Source organism: Acanthopagrus latus, chromosome 11 (assembly GCF_904848185.1).
Source record: "Acanthopagrus latus isolate v.2019 chromosome 11, fAcaLat1.1, whole genome shotgun sequence".
NCBI classification, from domain to species: Eukaryota; Metazoa; Chordata; class Actinopteri; order Spariformes; family Sparidae; genus Acanthopagrus; species Acanthopagrus latus.
Window position 1 is genome coordinate 16,290,444 of NC_051049.1, and position 22,107 is coordinate 16,312,550.

The window sequence follows — 22,107 nt, forward strand, 5'->3', positions numbered from 1 at the left end:
TAAATATTGAGCTCGAGGATAATCTGTGGAAAAGTTGCGTGACCTCCGTGGCTCATCACTGACTGCGTCGAGCATTACGTGGACTTAGGACTCTGGGTGTGGAGGGGATTAGGATAATTACTGTTATTATATTCTCATTGTAAGGACTATCACAGGCCTAGGCTAGCCTCCCCTCAGCTCTTGACAGCTAAATTAAAAACATACGCTGGTGATGTGACCCTGGATGATTGATCCCTCTCCCCTGTGTTTACCATCTCTTTCTCTCTTAGGCGGGAGCTCAAATCCTTACAGTCCACCTACAGACTGTAAAATATATTTTTTTAATGGCCGATGGAGTTTCAGCATCACTTGGGGAATGATCTAACCTTGCCCCAGGCTAGACTTTGCACCTGTCCGGGCATGTAGGTTTCCAGAAGTGAAAATATATCTCTCCGTCCCAGTCTTATGTGCTCTAAAAAAAAAAAAGAAGGGATATGCTAGCAGGGGTCCCTTGAGCCTTAGCACCAGGGACTAAGGGAACGCCCGGATGGTAAACCTCCCCAAATCCCCTCGATACTGATCCCTTATGATATGGTAACTGGCTTCAAGGTGTTGTTTACCACAGAGCCCCACTCACTTCACCCCCCGAGATGCTTTCCTACACTCCAAAGCTTCCGTAACATATCTAGCACATATTAGATTCCAAATTAAAAATCAGTCAGCTGTGACACTTCATACATGGGCGGGGAATACCGAAGGAATATCAAAGTGCACATGACAGCAAGTAAAATCTCGATTTCAGCAATGCAATCTAACAACATTGTCTGCACGAGAAATGACTAGGGGAGGGGGCTGGGTTCTTACCATGCGCTGGATCAGGTGGGCCAAACTCCAGATTGTATCTCAGGATGTAAAAATTATTCCACACATAGAGCTGGTTATCTCGCGGATTGTAATCCACAGCTGCGATGTACTGGTACTGGTTGGGAAAGTGGATATCAACGTATTCCCCACGGTTCTGTTTGGTATTGTAAATGTAATCGATCAGACTCTTGCTGACCTCGCTTTCGTTGTCTTCATAGGTGGAGCGCACCACATACAGTACTCCACAAACCATAAAGGCATTGGAGGCTGAGCGCTTGTCATAGGCCGTGTCCCAGGTAGCCTCGAAACGGAGCGTGTAGGGGTTCAACTGGCTGATGACCATCATGCCGTTGTTCTGCTCTGTGGCGTAGATCACCCACAGCCCGTTCTCGTCTACTGCCAGGTCAATGTCTGTTTTACCGCCCCACTTGTAGGGCGACGTGTCGTGGTAGTTGGCGTTATTGATGATCGCCTCGCCGCTTTTGATTCGAGTCCGCAGGTCAAACTTGACAATGTTGCGGGTACGCTCCTTGTTGAAGAACACGGCCCCGTCGTAGACCACAAAACCGGTTCCATCCACCCGGTGGGGCAGCTTGTAGGTGATGGTCTGCCGGGCATTTTGGAAGTCATCCAGGGAGGAATACTCAATGAGAGTGTCTGTCCTGTAAGGAGTCCAAGGCATGAAGTAGATTTTGTCGCCTGCTTGCAGCGGGTCCTTGCACCAGGCGCCGGCTTGTTGCTCCGCTTCAAATAGAAAGGAAGGATCACCGACAGCTTTCAGAGTCCCAGGACAAAGAAAAACTAGCAGTGGGAGAAGAGTAGAATAAGAAACAGGCAGGGGTTAACATATGAAAAACAAAAGCACACACACAAAACAATATGTAACATCCATGTAATCTCTAACGTCTTCATTTTGTTCTACAGGTCATCCACGAGGAGTGGGGACAGACACACATTAAAGAGTGGCCAAAACACAGCTAACAACTATAGCCAATATCACAAGCAGTATAAGGATTTTGGTTTTGTGCATAGAAAGAAAAAAAGGAATAGGAAAGTTATTAAGCATAATGTTTAAATATAAAAAGTAGTCTGAAACGAAAGGAAGCTTGGCCTCATAGACATTTACTGTTGGGAGTAGAACACAAATGAGGGGAAATAGAACAGAAACAAAAACTTAACGAAACAATTGGTCCTGTAAACAAAAAAAATGCAGCCAACTAAAGTCACTTGGCAACAGACGGGAGAGGTTATGAGAGAGCAGGAGTCAGCGGAGTCTGCAAAGTGTTTGTGTGTACTTATGATGTGTCTCAGTAACACCACCATCTCTACGGTATACACCCTGAGAGGCTTGTCATTACGAAGTGGTGCAAATGTCACAACCATTAAGATTTAAATAACTTTTTGTTAGGGGTCTCTTTAGGTGTTTTGGCTGTTGCTCTGAGGCATTGGAGGCATTTTCGAACCAACAGAGAGAAGAGAGCAGCAAGTGGTCAGGTGAAAATAATGTGGAGAAGAGTGAGAAAAGGGGGAGGGCGGGGGAGGAGGGGGGGGGGGGGGGGGGCTCTGAGAGAGAGAGAGGGGACAGTAGAAATCAATAGCTTGAAAAAAAGGGCCAAGAAACACTGTTACCATGGCATGCTATGGAAAAGGGATTTGGAAGCCAGGCAATATGATTTTCTGCTGAGTAGCAAAAGCACCCAGGGAGAATGAGTAGAGGAAGCCCCTATGGACTGCAGCCAATACGCCCCCATTTACATCTTTTGGCTGCTTGTGTGCTGTCCCTTTTCATGGCCAGAGTCACTTCCCTTGCACTACACTGGCCCGTTAACATTACGGTAGGGGGGGGGGCGGATTCTGAAGGTAACGTCTGCGATGCGTTAGTCTGGGCCACCATGGGAAAAATAGGTAGTTTACAGCCAGATGCCACAAAACAAGGAGCTAGGGTTTGGATCGTGTCTGTTATTTACCTTTTTGCTCCACTTCTATTTTAAGCGTTGGAAGAGAGAATGAAAGGGGTGCAAGGGGAAAAAAAAGAGGTTAATATGAATTAACTGTCATCGCTACGATTACATATGCAGAAACATGTTATGAGACACGGACAAAGACGGGTACACCTATGCAGAGAAAGCAGGAAAGTTGTGAGAGAGGTGACACACGGCCGTCAAGGTCCTGTCTTAGAAAAAGGGTTTGATTAGAACATTGAAAATGGTCTGATCACATTGTGATCATGGCCAGTTTAACAATTGGTTTATAGAGCAGTGGTGGATGGATTTTGTGCCTGACAGGCTAAGTGTCTGCGAGTACATGCTACCAATAGTGATTTAACCTTGGACATTCAGAAGAAAGAGATCTTTGATTTTACAAGAAATTCTGCATGAATTATGTTCCTTTACAACGCTGTTTCCAAAAAAATTGGGACTTTTTGTAAAATGTGGTTAAAAACAAAATGAAATCATTTGCAAATGGACTGTTTGCCAAACGAGTGTGTTAACAAGCACATGTAGCCCCACATCCTTTGTGAAAGACATTAATGTCTTTCACAAAGTGGTGAATTTCACCCCAATCTTTCCTGTGAATGACTGAGCCTTTTCAAGGATGCCCCTTTCATAACGAGTCATGATACTGTCATCTGTTACCAATAAGCCTGTTTATTTTAGCGTTCCCCACAACTTTTCCAGACTTCTGTAGCCCCTGTGACAACTCATTTGAAACATACTGCTGGCATCAAATTAAGAATAAGCATATATTTAGAAAAATCAACAAAGTTGATGAGGTAAAACATTGAATAGATTTTCACCATGCTGTTTTCAATTGAGTTTATGTCAAAAAGGATAAGCAAATGATCACTTTCTGTTTAATTCATGCTTTACACAGCGTCCCAACTTTATTGGAACTGGCGTTTTGTAAAAGAGCTTGGATTTTTCCGAGCATTTCTGGGACAATGATCTACTTTCAAGTTGTAACTATTGTAAATATAATTATAGGTTTATAAAAACCTTTTCCGAGGCTCAAAGCCATTGTGTAAATACTACAGTAAAGTGACATTTATTGCATCCCTTTATTTATGTGAATGAATAATTTGACTCAACATGACTCTGGTTTTGTAGGAAAGCCAAACCAAGCTGATTTCAAACTGTGGTCTGTTTTAATCCACCCACCACCATAAACCACAAGAAACAGTGCATTAAAAAAATATAAAAGAAAGATAAATATAGAGTAGTATAGTGTATAAATTACTTATTTGCTATGTCTTGAAACAGATTGGAATAAACCAAATATGCCGTATTATAAATCTGGACAATGTAACACCTGACTAATACCAACAAAAAGTCCCTGTGTCACCCTCCAATTTGACCAAATTTAAAATGTATTCATTTAATTAATAGTTATTAGTAATGTATTTGAACTGTGACCTTATCGAGGGCGCAGGTAATCAGTGTAAATCACTGGAGCAAAATACATTAATACGGCTTGTGCTTGTGCACTCCCTGTTGAAGTGTATCTAATTCCACAGTGCAATACTGCACTTCATATTAATAAATCCGCTATAAATGAGCCAACAAGGGCGTAGTCAAAAAAAGGCACTCTGAGAACAACTGCGCAAAAGAGCATTAACCCAATAATTCATCTGATGCGCCGATGACTGATCGAACATTTCACAAGATTTAAAAAGTAAATAAGAAACAGCTTGATTCTAATTCCAACAAAAACACTAAGGATAATTTGTTACAAAAACATCTTCAGAAAGAGAAGTTTCACAGAAACTGAAGCCCAGGTCAGACTAGGACACTGTTCAGGTCTTACGTTCAGTTGACAAAATGTGAGGGGAATGTGATGTATTTAGTATTAAAAAAAAAAAAAAAATGCTCACCAACTTTTAATTACGTGGCACTGAAGCTGCAGCTTATATTAAAAAAAGAAATGAAGTTCATCTTAATTCACTGCTATGAAAGTTGTTTGACTTAAAAAGTAATTTCTGCAAATGTAGACTGATTCCGGCACATTGCTGTCTGATAGAATCTAATTTCTGATGTATTCCTTCAACGCTACAGTGTTTACTGGTGGAGATGTTGATCTCACAAGTACAAACTGCTTGCGTCAGTTCTTTTGCCCTTGATCCGCATTTCCATTGGTCTTTCTCAGATTTCTGTATCAGATGGATTCAACATACAAAGGCCCAATCATAGAAAGCCTGTGCAAATCAGTGTCGAAATACTAATTTTACACATTGTTGGCCAGTTTGCACCATGGGATAATGTGAGCAATCATAAATTAGGTTCCCCTTGAATCCTGCAACCCTCTGGCTCCAATTAGTGCAGGTCCAGATTAGAATTTGAATCTGTTATAATTGTCGAGTCTGACCTAAGCCTCAGTGGCTGAAAAAAGGGAAAAGCAGCGGAAACTAGAGATTCAAAAGGATCCATAAATGAATGCGCGGCAGTCTGGAGGAGAAATTTAAATGTGCTGCAGCTAACTAAGAGATCAAACACGGATAGGAAGCAAACAAATCACAAATGACTAAAAACAGTTGAGTTCTCAGAAGCCGCCAGCCACATAGAAACAGAAGGGGGGGACAGGGATGGGGACGGGGACAGGGACGGGGGAGGAAAAAGACAGAGAAAGATGGCGTGAAGGCAACCTGGAAAGGAAAGGGAGAAACACATGGTGGAAGGTCCTGAAGATGTTAGTCGAAGTGTAAAAAATAGAAAATAGCAATCAGTGTGATCAGAAATCGGTCAGTGGATGGGGAGAGTGAGTCAGATAGCCGAGGAGGTTTCCTGCAGATTGCACAGGGGGAAGGGAAGAGAGTCAGTCACTTTTAATACAGCAACATTAAAAAACAAACAAGCATGAGACAACCCACGCTAACCCCAAAGATCCTGAACTTTTCTCTACCAGACACTACGAGGCTTTCTAGGGAATTGCCACTGTCTATGAGCCACTCAAATTATAATGCCTATAAATAATCGCTACTAATAATCAGGTGTTCCATCTGCATATGGATGGATGTCTGCTGTCGCCTGCGGTCTCAGTTAGCGGCTCCGGTATTTAATCTAAATCATAGCATGATGTAAACTACACGGAATGAATAAGGAGGGGAGGAAAAAAAAATAAACTGAACACACAAAATAAACAAAAACATTAAAAAGGGGGACCCAAGAATCATGCTGTCACAGCTTAACTTCAATTTTCATAATCTGGCCATCACTGTCACATGGGGCAGGGGTTTACTGGCATTAGAGTGTGATGAAAAATGAAAACATTAGCATTGAGGACTGTTTATGCCCACTGGCATGACTCTCTAGTTTTGCAAGGCTAGAATCTTTTTTTTTCTCCTTTTTTTTTTTCCCTCGCCATTTTAATATAGCTTGCTAAGAGCAGAACCTTAATAAAAAAAAAAATAAAAAATGAAAAAAAAAATATCTTGGCTTTTATGTTGCCTGATTCGAACAATTACTCAAGCCAATTCAGAGGGCAATTCTGTGCCAGGTGAAGGCGAAATTTACATCCTTGGCTGGAACATGAAGATAATGTTCGCTAATGAGGCCAGTTCATGACAAGAACCAAATTATGAAGCCAAAAGGATGAAAACGGTGGAAGTGTGTGCAACTTCTTGCATAAAAAGCCACTTGCACAGAAGTGAGAAAAAAAATCCCAAATTGCTTGTGTGATTATGCAAATGCTCAGACAATAGAACGAATTAATTTGATAGCACATTAATAACAACTGTTTGTCACATTATGTTATTGAACTGCTGGCTATAATTCACGGAGACGGATAAGACTTGACGGGGGGGGGCAGCGGTTACGAGTCAAAATGAGGACACTGTCTGCGGTCCCGCCGTTGATCAGCTTAATGTAGATTTAGTACGTTTTCTTGCAAAACAACTTCTCAAGTCTTGTATCCCGGCAAATCCAGGGGATCCTAAGCTCCTGAACCGCTGCAATGTTTTTAATCACAAATCTCGGTATTTGGCATGTGATCTATTCCATCTGAAAGCTAGAAAACTGAAGTGGTTTTGCACTGGTGAGGAAAAGCTCAGGAAGTCTTCCCCTGTGACTGCCTTTCTCTGCGCCAGTCTGACTCTACAAAAATGATCGGGGGTATACATGGATTTTATTTTTTGGGGAAGAGGAGACAGAGGACTGGTAAAGGGAAAGAAACATAACACAGAACTCGCCTGTAAATCACAATCTATCACAGTTACAACAGGGGCTTGAGTGGGAAAGGCTGGACTGGGCTTTGTGTGGACTGGATCAGACTGGGAGAACACTAAGCACTTACCGGGGCAGTTGCGATAGGATACATTCTGTGTTCTTGGTCCTATTCTGGTTGGGCATGGACCTTGAGAAGCAAAAAGACGGGGCTACAGACATGCATGCTTGAAACTGCTTAGAGTGAAGTGAGAACCTGTTTGCAGTTTTTTATGTTATGACAGACATTTTTCGCAGCACTGAAAGTCCTTGGGCAGAAGTCTGTATGTCTAAAATTCTTTTCCCATAGTTTTTTCCAGCCAGGACCACGCTACGGCGGTCTCGACTGTTCCCTTGGTGCGAGAAGGAGGCAAAAGACAATCATAACAGTGGGTGGACATGGGTGCACCTTGAGGCTAATCCTGCTATTAAGGTTTGAGGTAACACAGCAAGACATAGGATCGATACCTCACTTAACTATGAGGCAAGAAGAAAAAAAAAAAGGCAAAATAAAAAAAAAAGAAAGAAAGAAAACAAGCAGTTAGGCGTTGGAGGGAAAAAAGCTACAAGATTTGTCTTTGCTCAATAAAATGGACTCAAATGCTCATTATTGCTTATTCCATTTTTAATTACAGGTCCTCAAAGCCTTCAGAGAGGTTAACCTTTAAGTTGTAATGAGTTTCGCATCCTCATGATGTGCACTAATGCATTCTGCTTCAACACTAAAGGGGCCGGCTCGGACAGGTACACTGGTAACGAGCAATGTAATGTAAAATGTCGTACGGATATCTAAAAATGTGCAGGAGAAGAAAGGTGCATCACTTGTGTTCAGACTTCATTTCAAAACATGCCTAAAGACGTCGGTGCACAAAACAGTCAACAGGAAGGAGGCGCCAAATATTCTTCATCTTCCCGTCACTCCCGCTCTAATTATTCCAGTTCCACCTGATTAGTGATCCTGGCAATTCATCTGAATCTTTGTCATTAATCAGTTTGCAAAGGTTACATGAAGGGAATTTTACTTCACAAATTGCAAATGAACATGGCAGCTTAAAGGACAAAGGGCAATCTAAAGATTGTTCGGGAGCTTAATGGCAATGAATATTTTAGCATCCGAGGAGCAGACAAAATGTTAACACTATCTCTTCAGATGAAATATTACCCTGTTGACTCACGAGTGGAGCCATTCTGTTCCGTTACATAATGAAACATCTGTTAACATACTTCCAACACCTGTTGTATGGATGTATATTAAGCCATCAAGGTGAGCTGAATTTTTTTTTTTTCCTTCCTTCTTGCGCCTGATAGACTTCTCCGCACAAGAATGGAGTTATGAAACCCTCGCTTGCCTTTCGCGGAGAGTCAGCACGACTTCCTTCCTCCCACCCTCCCTCTATTCTGCTACCCCATAACCAGGCTCGTCGATTCCGCTGGAAACAGGGCGAGCGCATCAATAATAGAGGCAGTACAGAAGAGGACCAAAGGGTTTTACAGGTCATATTTCATGAAAAGTTCATGGTGTGACACAGATGGAAGAAGAGACAGAGAGAAAAAGGGTGCTGATAGGTGTTGCACATGAAGAGGACACGGCGGGAAGGAAGAAATGGGACTGGATATGGTGTGATACAGAGAGTAGAGAGAGAAAGAGGGAGAGGGAGAGAGAGAGAGAGAGAGGAGGCAAAGAAGAAGAGAGGAACTGAGGATGGTAGGGTCAGAGGGAGGGAGGGGGGAGGGAGAGTTTTCAATTCATGACAGAAGGGTCATACTTACTGTAGGGCACACACTCATACTGGACCTCCAGGTACTTGTAGGTCCCTGGGCAGGGGTCAGGGAAGACATCTGAACCCGTGATCACAATGCACTGAGTCCGATTGTTGCATCTGACGGGAGAAAAAAAAAACAGAGACGGAAACACGTTTAGCGTCAATAACTACTTTGAGGCCTTCTCTAGTGAACAGTCAAAGGAACTGAATGCAGAAACGTTGAAACAAGCACAAGAGACAAATGTTTCCCACTCATGTGGAATATTCAGATTCCCCAAGAAGTGAATGGATTCAGCAAAGAGAACAGTGGACCGCTGCTACCGAGCTGCAAGGCTATTTATTCTGTTAGCAAGGAAGTCAGGGCCATTGCCACAGTTTTTCACTTAACGTTTCTCATATTGGTTCCTTTCTGCTATATGTGCGGTCTGAGAGAGGTCGTTTGTGCATTGCACAATTCTATATGTCTTTCTGAAGACCTTGGATAATCTCTCTGACTGTGTGTAGGCCAGTGAAAAGAATCCCAAAAGGCTCCGCTGTGCTTTTACAATACAGTATTACCAGTCCGCTCAATAACTGTCCAGCGAAAATATCACGTCTCAGTTTTTCTGAATGAATCTTGCAGCTTCCACACGGTTTGAGCTCCTTCTCCTCCCTAACCTCGTCCCCCGGCTACCGTGTATGGGTGTGTGTGTGTGTGTGTGTTTGGTGCTCCTCTACATGCAATTTGGAAATGACATTAAATGTACAGAAACAGCACAAATCAATGCCACATCTAAACAGGGAAACAGATCAAGACTTGTTCACACTGAACTACAATTGCATGTGGACCTCATGTGATTTTTGGGGGGGGAATCTACCCCCCACATCTGCGTTTCGTGGGGCGCTCTCGCGCGGGATAAACAAAGTCTGTGTGCTTCGCTCAAATGTCCTGGCTTATTGATTTGAATTTTTCTCCTTCTCTGAATGGGCCGACACGCTGAGTAGCTAGATGAGGCTCTTGAATTCACACCCAAAATGCCATCAAAGGTCTCACTAATGATTTCTGCTGCAGCTTCTGTAATTCTTGACCCAGTACTCATCAAGGCATCTTTGCAAAAAAATAAAAAATGAAAAAAATAAATAAAGTAAGAATATCAGAGGGAGTTCTGTGTAAGCTAAACGTGTGTCATTTGTGCAGGCTTTTTACACATGAGATAAACAACTGAGACGGCCTGCGTGTGATTTTACTGAAAAAAAAAAAAGGGATATAAAATTGGATTTCTTAAGAAAACAAAACCCTGTTGTAGCTCCCATATAGCACCTACATGTTCTGTTTTTCATTTCACCAGCCTACTGCAGCAGTGTCAAAAGTTAATTTCGGTCGCTGCCTTTAACATCTGGAGAGCAGACATTATAATTGAGCTTGCGGTGTGCTCTGAAGCCGGGGAATAGCAGGTGACCACCCTTTTGCTGTACTGAAATCATGATAATAACATCAATACCCCGAGCAAGCCGGCTCTGCTACCAAGGGGACTTAAAATTCTATTGGCAATGCGAGGAGCCAGATCAATAACTCTGTTCTGCTGATTTAGCAGGGACCAGAGATAATATTTGTTTCTTCTTATCACAGACCAGTGTGCCCATTTACAGCAGATCATTGGAAAATGTATTACTGGGCTGCATTGTACTCTTGCTTTTGGTTTTGCCTTTTGTTTTGGGCTGCTGAGGTAATCACAGCTCTGTGTTCAAATGTTATTAATATAATGTCAGGGCGGCGCAGTGGAACGGTGCAGAGTTGCTTACTTTTGAGGCGTATAGCATCCAGCAGGCACAGAGGGGCTGGAAAATCGGTGCTGTTTAGGTTTCGGATTGAAAACAAGCACATTTTAGCCGCATAGCATGAACGCAAGGGGCAAATTATGGTTAACAGCTCAAAACTTAAACAAACGGCTCCTGTGTTCAAATGAAAACCCCCCCTAAATCACAATAACGGCAGGGAACGGAATTAGTCATTACCTTTTTCTTTTTTTTTGTTGCTGAGCACAAAGGCAATAAATCCCCCTCTTCCCCCATTCTATTCCTCCCAATCAGCATATACGCCAATTAAAATATTTCACACAATTTTTTTGCAGATACAAAAGTTTTATATATATATATATATATATATATATATATATATATATATATATATATATATATATATTTATTTATTTATTTTTTTGGGGGGGGGGGGGGGGGGTGGTGGTAGCATGGAGCCATGTACAAGGACAAATATTTCTGTCAACATCTGTGTGTGTGTGTGTGTGTGTGTGTGCGTGTGTGTGTGTGTGTGTGCATCTGTGTTTAGTGAAGGGCTTCAGGGGAATTTCACTTTATTAATGACCTTCACGTGTGATAACAGATGAGAATATCAGCATATTGTATTTGTTTTTTTATGGAAATGAATTACTGTCCTGGAATTAAAACACGCACCTCATGCTGGGCCCATAATACGCCGCTTGTTTTTTTCGCAGGGTAATATTTCATGACTCGGCAGCGCTTTCCATATATTATATGGTCACTTTGATGATTCTGTCCCCTTTGCTCATGCATAAGCATATCATGCCGGGGCAATATAAATTACAGTGCTTCTTATCCAGCAGATTCCAATGAGACGGGGAAATGAATGTCTGGTTTATATTAGGTGTGTGAAACAGAGTGATATCAAAAATAAAATTCATGACACTAATGAGACACGGACCTGCCATCGTTTCTCAGGCGAATGTATTAAACAACAGGAGGTAAGCACCGGAAAGGAAAAAAAAAAACCCTCATATTTCTTTTGAAACAATGTTGACATATGTGTTGATAGCTCTTTCTGATATATTGCCCTAATTCTAGCGCTGTGGAATAGGGGTGCCCTGATCTATGGGATTGTGTGACTGTGATTCCTTCTCATCTGTGAAACCTTGGGCATCTCCGGAGACCAATTGCGAAAAGCCCTAATGACTTCTTTCAGGCATAGTCCTGGCCCTCAATTTGAGAGTTAGCATGTAATTGAAATTCATCCCCATAAAAAAGTTCAGCATTTCGGGCCTGCCAGGGCACAGGTCTCAAAGTGCACACTAATTAAATACATGTAAAATATGATATCTCTGACTATCTTTTGATAGTCTGAGGCTATATAGTAATTAATCATGTACATAATGAATATTAAGTCAAAGGAAGCTTTTTCTCCACTTTCCTCCAGAGTGAAACATTCTATTTCTATAAATACTTTGACTGTTCAACAGGATTCTACTGAATAAAAAAAAAGCAGACAGAGGACTCATTTATTATAATTAGCCAGCTGGAAAAGAGGCTCAGTATAAAGTACTTATGAGGCAAATATGTTGCAAGATACTTTTATTTTGAAGGCACAGTTGTTTGGCAACTTATCTTTAGGAAAAAATATACAGTGTCTTATTCTTTTCTCTTTTGACAAACTGGTTCAACTGTCTAACAAACCTATGAAATAGTTTAACAAGAGACTGTCCAATTTAAAGAAATGACAATAAAAGTTTGATCTCCAGAGCTCCACGCAGCTGCATCTGTCTATCCATTACTTTCTCAAAGTGACAAAAATAGTCTTAACATTTTTTTTTCTTGAGGTAAAACCAAAAAAAATAAAAAAATAAAAAAATATAAAACAAAATAAGACAGAGCTACTTTCTGCTCTGATTGCCTCCATTTCCCCCTACCAGCCCAGTTAATCATGCTGCAGTATTCTAAATGTAATCCCATCACATCTCTGACCTTTTGGGAGAGGCAGACATCAGTACAATTAGAGTGTCATAGAGAACGCTGCTTGGATTTGATGCAAATCTCCTTTAAAAATGAGCACTCCCATGCTGACAGCGGGAAGGGGTACGATAAGATGCCAACAAGGTGTAACTGATAGCACTCCTGGTACCACGTATCCACATCCAATTTAACCTTTTCCACCGTCATCATAAAGCATGTCAGAGGAATAATTGGACATGAAGATAATGTGCTAAATGAATAATAAATTGCCTTGAGTATGAAAACCTCTATTTCTGCTAACAAATGAGGTAAAAGGCATTAGTTAGGTCTAAAGCCTGTTATTCAGATGTGCGTGTCACTAATCCGTCTTTGGGAACCGATACAATTGTTTTAATCACCGCTGCCGTGCGCAGTGGATCGGGGTTAGCTTGCGACTCAGCTGTGGTTACTCTAGCCCGCGTCAACCTTAGTCGTGGAGCAATATGAGAAAAATGTCAAGATTAACCTGACAAAAATAATTGTGACTCATGATATTATGTTTATGTCAATGTATTGATTTTGAAAAATGTCTATTTAAAAGTACGACTATCGGATTTCTAAAGCTATCAAATGTCAACATTGATTTCGGCCTCAGAAATCGTGTGTTGTAGAAGGTAAACATCAGTGTTATGACACCATATGAACACAGCACATTGCAAAATTGTGACTCTAAGTTTTCAAAACTTTTTAGCTCATACAACTCAAATCAAATAGTTTACTATACCTATGAGTCATTCTGAGGTAATCGGTTTCCTACATTTTTAAAAACAAAATCATCCTTTAAAATGTACAATGTCGCACAGATCAATATTCTAAAAAGCAAAAGAAAACAACAACATGTAAATAGTCTTGTCTTCATGCCTCCGCCTGTCTTTAAGCTCATCCAGGAAGGAAAATCACGCCGGTCTCTCATTTAAAGTTGCTAATGTGACACGTCACGTGCCGCTCATGGGACACTTTAGGCGAGGGAGGAGATGCTCCTTAATTGCAGAATCCTAGATTGTTTTGCTCCCACTGCTCAATTTTCTATCCCTCAACACTCGGCGGCGTTCAGGCAGCTTTGAGCAGCCACTTGGAATTCACAATATGAAAAATAACATCAGCGGCGAAAAACAATGGCTGTGTAACTGGAGGAGGAAAAGCGACATGAGTGAGGGGAGCACATTACAGAAAAAGGCACAATCTACTTCCTGGTGCTCCCAGTTCGAATTTCAATCAAATTAGCGTCTCTTAAACTCAAAGTGACCCGTCTAGCTCCATTTCATCTGAAATGCTGATGAGGTTCATGGCGCAATTATCAAGGCAGACATCTCTCTCAAGAGGCAAGCCTGTTGATAGCAGACAGGCCATTGAAAAATTAAATCATTTCCAGGGCCACAAAATGGCAGCGATAGAAACAATCTGTTGCGAGAGGGACACAAAACACACACACGCACACACACACACACAAACGTTAGATGTATAATCACCTCCAATATCTGTATGTTTTAGACCATTTTCTAAGGGGGTGGCCCAATAATGTTTCAGGAAATGGGTCGTTAGAAATTAACCATGGGCATCCTGCTTTCAACTCTAGGTCTGACCCAATATCCGGGTACAACTTGTAATTACTGTCATATGCTTGTGTTTATGCTATATTTACTGGAGCTGGCCAATGGCACTCGACGGGGGGATACCAGGCTCTTACAGAGTCTGACTCACATCCGTCCATCTCACCTATTGATTTTAAAACCAGCTAAGGTATATTGTCACGCCACTCAAATCAATGGAAATACTACTGTGACATTCTGCAGCTCTGGATGTGACCTTTATAAGACTGCCGAATGCAATGCCGGCTAATCCAAGCATCCAAGCTGCACAGGAATGGCTTGGAAACAGCAATGTTAACCTCCTGCAGAGACTGAGTCAGAGTCCAGATCAAGACTTCATGGTGGGACTTGACTCCGAATATGCATGCAAACACAAATCTTGTGTTTATCATATTTGTATCATGTTGCTGGTTAATTCAAATATATTTTCACAATAAAGGAACTTTATCTGTTGATCAGAATGAAGACAAAAAAAATAAGTCAAATTAAAACCTACTTTCAATAGAACATGAAATTGTGGCGAATATGTACGGATACTGTATGTGTAAGATGTTTAAAAGTCATATAAAGTGTTTGATGTATCTAACAAATCCTAAATGGTATGTATCACAAGAAATTATTACAAGTTTAAAGTAGATTATTTAAAAAACATTTGTGGGAAATTTAGCATCTCACGCAATAATAGAACTAATATTGTCAAACAGGGGTGGACCATGTGTTTTTTTCATAGTACATCATTAAATGTTGCAATATTTAAGGTACGAATTAAACTATTTGGATAAAATGACCGGAATGGAATGTCTGTTTTTGGCCGATTAAATGCCCGAGGTCCATTTTTACATTGATGCAAAAATCCCTCAAAAATCCAATTTTAGCATAATGCAGTCTTGCTCATTGACTTCCAAAACGGCCCACAATGGTCTAATACACATGTGCCAAACTCGAGGCTCGCAGGGCACAATTTCCTTCCTGGAGTACCTGCAAGATGATTTTGACTTTCTTTTAATAGCCTTTAGGCTACTGGCACATTTCCATAATGTCAACAATGTGCAGCGTTATACAATTCTCCACCGTTCTAAATAAACCTGTTCTCCTGCTGAAATGTAAAAGCAGCAGAACTAGTGGGCTCTGAGTTAGACGTCGCCATGGTTACATTTTTTTTTTTTTTTTAAAGTAGTTCTGACAAGCCAACGATCAATCAAGCAAAACAGGAGTCAAGAGGAGTGCAGGCAGATGCAAATACAAAACCCAACAGTAACTGGAAAAATGAGCGTTTAAAAGGTTATTTTTCCAAATGAAAATGAAGGAGCATGGCCTCAGACTATTTCTAGGTTGTCTCTACTCACACAGTTTGATACAGAAAGAAGAGATCTCACAGGGGGAGCTTATTCTTCATTAAATGTCCTGCTAAATGAAAGTTCTGGCAGTGCCCCTCCTTATCTGAGCCGCACAATCATTTTTATTTTTAGACGGCCTCTCCGCTGGTTGAGTTTGACACCCCCTGGTCTAAAACGTCCACAAATGTTAAAGTGACAGCCACCAGAGTAAAACAAAATGTCCTATTGCCCAGCCCTACTGTTAATAAAACATGATGTAACATGTTTGTTGGTAAGCTTTTCAAAAATCCTGTGAGCACCTTCTCATTTAGTGAAAAAGTTTAATTATATTTTGTAATTTCATACAACTTGTTATGTGTTGGTTTGATCAGTTGTTTGGCTAATGAGGACCACAGATGACGACTGTTGTTTTCTGTTGTTGTTGTTTTTTTTTTTTTCTGCATCTTTTAATTTAGCACATCCTCTCCAATCCAGCCCTGAGTTGAGAGCAGTTTCATGGCTCATGAACTTGTGCGCACCCCTCAGAAACGCCCGAGCTGAATCTGGATCTTTATGAAATCTTAATCTGCCGTGCTTTAAATAAACACTAACAGTGTATGTACGGAGAGAAGGAACAAGGCAGTGTGCTGTCGGGCGGCAACAATGGAGCTCCTCGGAGAGCCTCGCTCGCAGTTCTGTCACTGATATAAATAGTGTAAGCAGCATCATTTAGTCTCCAGAACTGCCTCCCAGTTATTGGCAAGAAGCTGAAAAATACAGCTGATTACATACTAATATTACCGGGTCACTTCACCATTATAAGTCAGCTGTTACTGTTAATAATATTAGGAACAAACCTGTCACATTTGAGATGTGTCATCACAACATAAAAAAGTTGAATGGCAGTGATCATTTCTAGGGCTGCATTTCATTTTGGATTATTTTTGCAATTAATCATCTAGGTGTTTGGTAGATTAATTGTAAACTGTAAAACATAAATGTCGATCAGTGCTCCCAAAAGCCCAAGAAAACACCCAAACAACCCAAAGATATTCAGTTTGCTGTCACGCAGGAGGAAAGAAATCACAAAATAATTGATTATCAAAGTAGTCTGCGATTCATTTAATAGTTGACTGCTAATTGATTAAAATGCCGCAGCTTTAATCACGATAATTATTGTTGATAATCAACTCGTCCCAACTCTTGGATGTCCTACCAGACTAATGAATTTTCGCGTCCTCGGTTAGGGAGCTATCTGCTTTGATCATCCGTGTCACTGATACGATCCACAGGCACAGCGAGACCCAGCCATGTTATGTTACAGCAATCAATGACCTCGTTATCGAATACTTACAATGAAGCTCATTAGTCAGGGAGAAATCAATAGATGTAAGCCACTTATTCATACTGTATATCTTAGTGAGGTCTTCTTTTTGAGGATGATTAGTCAAAACGTGTCATTGTCCACTTTGTTACTCCTCGAGGTACCGGGACGAGGCCTGCTGGTCAGATTTAAATCAATAATAACTACACACCAGATGGCTGCATGTGTTACAAAATGATATTCAAATGCTTTTGAATTACAGTTTTAATCTCGTGGACGTTATGTGTGTGTGTGTGGTAGAAATGTGTTGTGGTCGCAGTCATTATCATTATCATCAGTGCAGATGAAGAAATGTAATTATTAAAAAATCCCGAAAAGAGGAGCGTGAAAAAAAAATCACTGCGCCGAATATTATTATCAATGAATTAATTATTTCAAACTGTACTGCCGTGCAGTTTCACATCTGCCGGGGAGGTGTCCACGTGAAAAATTCCTGTACAGATTATCACCCACTTGAGTCGACTAATTGCTTGCAGCTGAATGTTCTAATTGAGCCACAACAGTCCTAAGGCTATTTTCATAAAATCATTGTGCTCATGAATATAATATGCCAGCCAGATATAAAAACAACTTGGAGTGCCAACAGGATCTATCAAACTCAGCGAAGCCTCAATCCAATTCTCCACACTTTAGGACCACATCAATTTTGGGTGTTTAAAAAGTGAGCACAAGTGCTAATGTAATTCTTTTCCCCCAAAACACTTAAATTAGTGGGCCAAGGTAATTATGGCAACAAATATATCTGGCTCTTTAATCTTTCACTGATGGAGACTGTACAGTAAGAAATATAGTTTTTCCTCCATATACTGTGTGTGTGTGTGTGTGTGTGTGTGTGTGTGTGTGTGTGTGTGTGTGTGTGTGTGTGTGTGTGTGTGTGTGTGTGTGTGTGTGTGTGCGTGCAGTGGGTTTGCCCCACATATGGAACATTTCAGCTGGGTTAGCCTCAGCAGGAGTTTTGACTTTCGGAGAAGTGAAGGGCTCAGACCTCCGAGCAAACAAACATCTCAATCCAGACATGAAAAGAAAATTCACCACGTTTCCCGTTTGAGGATAATTGTCTTTGGCAGTGGAGGCATTGTTTCATTACGTTTGCTTCCTATTTTAGTCTGTTCCTGTAAATAAGGGGACAATAGATAAAAAAAAAAAAAAAAAAAAATCACTAATTAGTCCCATATGCAATCTTGGGCGTTCGTCAAGCTGTCCTTGAGTCTATTTTCATGACGGCGGACTGTTTTTGAGCTCCTGCACTGATTCTGCAAACAGTCTCTCATGACATATGCAGATCTAAATACGTATTAAACAGCATTTTCTTCAATCTTTGGCTCGTTTCCGCATAAATATGAGCAAATATCTGCTCTCACACTTTGTGGGGTGATTTATTTCACAAGAACCTGGAGACTGATTGACATGAAAAAAATATCTATGCATGACACTTAGGTATAATATATGCAAGTCACTTTTTGCATCAGTTGATCTCTTTTGGATTTCTCCCTGCAGTATCAGATGTAAAATCTTGCGAGGTTCCTTTTGTGCGATTTTTGAACCTACGCAGCCGAGAGACACCTTTTGTTATCGCATGATTCCTTCTTAGAACACACAGATTCCTCTCTTTGCTCTGAATACAATAGCTCAGCAGTGACATTAGAGTGCTAAAAACACATTTAAAACAACATCTGAACTCGGGCCCCTGGCACTCTCAGGATATGCATATGAGGAATGAACCCAGGTCGTCCACAGACGGTGGTGAGAGGGTGTTTTTTTTTTTTTTTTTTCTTTTCCTTTCCTCAAGACTATTTGGAATTTGCTGTCAGGTGGCTCCTGCTGGGTCAGTATTTGTGCTTCAGTGGACTGTTTTTGTACTTGCGAGGCTGAGAGCAGCATAATACACAGGGCCACAAGCAGGGAGCATGCAGGCTGCAGCCTTTCAAGACAGACAATGCGAGTCAGCTATCTGACTTCATCAAATAGGGCTTGACAATAAACCCCCTGAATACAAGGGCTCCACTCTTTTATTTCATTATTTTTTTGATTTCCCAAGGCAGCTTGCCAAAGTTGCTGACAGTCTCATACCGTCCAATATCTCTCTCTGTGGCACTCATATGTCATTCCATCCTGTGCACTTTGGCTCAGTTGGCATCCCTATGTGACAACTGGTCTCATGTATAAGGTCTCATGCATACGGTGTTACAAGCGGAACCCCACTGTGCTGCATGTTTGTGTGTGTGTGTGTGTGTGTGTGCGCGCACAAGTCTGTGCACCTCAGTGGGGTTTGTTTTTCACACTAAATCATCCTTCTTTGAACATGAGTGACAGCCGCAGAGACAGTGGCTTTGGAATGAGGGAGCGCATCTCTGTGGTCAGTGATCAACCTGTGAGTCAGTCCTGCAAATACTTTGACCGACACGGGCCAGTACAGAAGATCAGCATGTTAAAGTTAAGAGATGCCAGTGATGGAAGAAGTATTTAGATTGCTTATTTACAGATAATAATAATAAGTAGCAACACACCAACATAAACAGAAGTGAAAATTTACAGAAGTTTAATCCTCAAAACTTGTACCAACTAAAGAACAGATGACAAGTACAGACTTTATGGTGTATACTCATCATGGTGTTGACCATTGGTGCTTTTAAATATACTGTACGTGCACCTAGTTTCTTCACACATGTCAGTATACAGCACTGCAATTCTTAATTTGTTTATTTAGTTTAGTTTTAAGTTAAGTAGTTTTTACGTGTATAAAATATAATAAGTAAAATGTAGATATCAAAACTATAGCTGTTAAATAACTGTACTGTATAAGCAAAAAGTCAAGTATCTATCACAAATATGTTGCAAAATGGAAATTATATATATATATATATATATATATATATATATATATATATATATATATATATATATATATATATATATATATATATATCCTAATTTACTTATCTGCCCTGTTTGAGGAAACGGAATACAACACTGGGAAACGCTATGAATGACGCATGCTCTGCACTAAACAACCAGTCATGATAAAATAATTACACAATATAAGAAGATAAAATTCCACATCAGCACGATGAGTGAACTTTAAAAATCCTGATTGACGTTTAAAGTACACATATTGTGCTGATGTGGAATTTTATCTTCTTACATTGTTTAATTATTTTATTACTGGAGTCAAATGGTGTGTGTGTGTGTGTGTGTGTGTGTGCACGCGCACGCGCTTGAAGCTGTCATCAGTTGTTTTTGCTGCCTAAAGTTGAGATAATAGTTGCTCTATTAAAAGAAAAGTCACTGACAACCTATTACCAACCTACCGCATTTCATATGATAAAAAATGCACCCTCTCTCTTTGTGTCACACACACACAAATACACAGACACACACACACAGACATAGACACAGACACAGACACAGACACACACACACACACACACACACACACACACACAAAGGTAGACATCACATGGATTTGGCTAAAAGCAACTGCCTCTAATTAACTTATACGGCAAAACAAAGCTAATAGTGATAGACTAATGTTAGCCTACTTAATCTAGAGTGCACATTTGCGAGGTAATGTATTTAACAGAGTAAATTACAATAGACAGAATAATTAGCTCCAGCAAGCTGGTTCAGATCTGCACTTTGTCTGTCCTGTCAAATAAGAAAGTAACTGAAAATAGTTCTTTGTTTTCTGAGAATGTTGTTGAAAGTTAATTTGTTATGCTCGATATGTGAATTTGACGTCCATCGTTTTCATTTTTTATTTTGTGGTGCTGCTATGGCCTCCTGACTGATTTGTTTTAAAGCAATAAATCTCTTTCCTCTTGTTTAACAGCCTTGCTTCACCTCCCAAGTTCAGCTGGAAGTTTGTAATTCTCTTTCGATCAGGTTCAGCTGTCTCTGTGTTGGCACTAACATTAACGTCTTGCAGGTTATTGATGCTGACAGACTACGGTTGCCTTTTTCTTTATCTTGTTTTTTTCCCACTCCACACTTGCATTCGGTTTTGCTATTTTCGATGGAGTAAATCAATCAGACGCCAGCCCTGTTATTCTCCTTGGCGGAAGATTTTATTCCAAAGGCAAAGGGATGTGGAGGGTTTTTTTTTTTTTTTAAAGCGCAGGAAAAAGAGGTGCCAACAAGGGCAACCAGACAAAATGAAAACGGTTGACAGTGGTCCATATCTGGTTGCTCGGGGCAACAAGGCAACTGTTACCGCTGAGTCCTGTCAATTATTTTCGAAGGGTCCTGTAACTTTGGCAGATACCTAATTTTGGAATCAGTTTTTTTGGGTGCTGCACAGAGATGTCTGCAGTTTTTACCTTTGCGACATGATCTTGTAGGCATCTGGAAGATAGCAGTTGATGTTCTCCATCTGGAAAGGGTCGGCGTCGCAGATCTTGTCATCCGTTCGGCCATAGTTGGCACTTTCGATCATTATGACATCACTTCCTGGACACCGCAGATCAATGGGGTAGCCCTCGCAAGACAGCTCTCTCCGTACTAAGCCAAACGGCAGGGCAGCTCGACTAAACCCTGGGGGAGAGGAGAATACAAGAAGAGCTCTATAAGTGCAAATCAAAGGGGAAATGTAGTTGGGCTGACAAAGGAGGAATCAGAATCAGAATCAGAAAGAAGAAGAAGGTATGAAAGGCAGAATACACATGATATGGGAGCTGGGCCTGCTATATGTACACAAAAGCATTTTTTATGTGCATGGTAATCAAAAGGCTGCAACTCTTTAGCAGGATGGATAGTGAAATGCGGATTGGCCCACGAGCCTGACATACATCTGTGTTCATCGAGTGAACAGATCTGAGCCGCACCAGTGAGCTAATGGTGCCAGTATGTCATCCCCGTGTCTAACTGGTCCTGAAAAAAAATCGATAATTGTCATTAAAGCGCAGTTTGTCGGCTAAAGTGTCTGGAGCATTGTAACCCCTCACGACCGTCCGTGTACAGTAAGCACACTGATATGACACTAATAACCGAACCCGACAGCTGATGTGACGGTAGGAAAAAGAAGCTGTCTCCATTAAGATTTTATTTTGTATTACGCTTTTGTTTTGTTTTTGAACAGTCTGCCACCACACTTTTTTTTCTTTGTCGTACTGCTGTCCTTTGTTTCATTACAATATGGGGACACACTGTCATCACAGAGTCTATCTGGAGATTTGTGGTTTACTCACAAAGCTCATTTTTCTATCCAAAATGAAAAACTGCAACAAGCATCCGTACAACATG

The 22,107-nt window shown here is 40.8% G+C and overlaps 1 protein-coding gene across 22 annotated transcripts in view; it reads right to left on the bottom strand.

The window, feature by feature from the left end:
* The window catches only part of adgrl2a (adhesion G protein-coupled receptor L2a), a 100,929-nt gene that overhangs the window by 36,601 nt on the left and 42,221 nt on the right, over window positions 1–22,107 (bottom strand). For 15 of the 22 annotated variants that reach the window (XM_037113621.1, XM_037113623.1, XM_037113629.1 and 12 more), the window contains 5 exons: window positions 21,186–21,399; window positions 8,808–8,917; window positions 7,129–7,188; window positions 2,811–2,825; window positions 844–1,644 (listed from right to left, as the gene is read on the bottom strand). In XM_037113621.1, the coding sequence (XP_036969516.1) occupies window positions 844–1,644; window positions 2,811–2,825; window positions 7,129–7,188; window positions 8,808–8,917; window positions 21,186–21,399 (1,200 nt within the window). The remainder of the gene's footprint in view (window positions 1–843; window positions 1,645–2,810; window positions 2,826–7,128; window positions 7,189–8,807; window positions 8,918–21,185; window positions 21,400–22,107) is intronic. The other 7 variants (XM_037113639.1, XM_037113640.1, XM_037113642.1 and 4 more) reach the window with 2 other exon arrangements.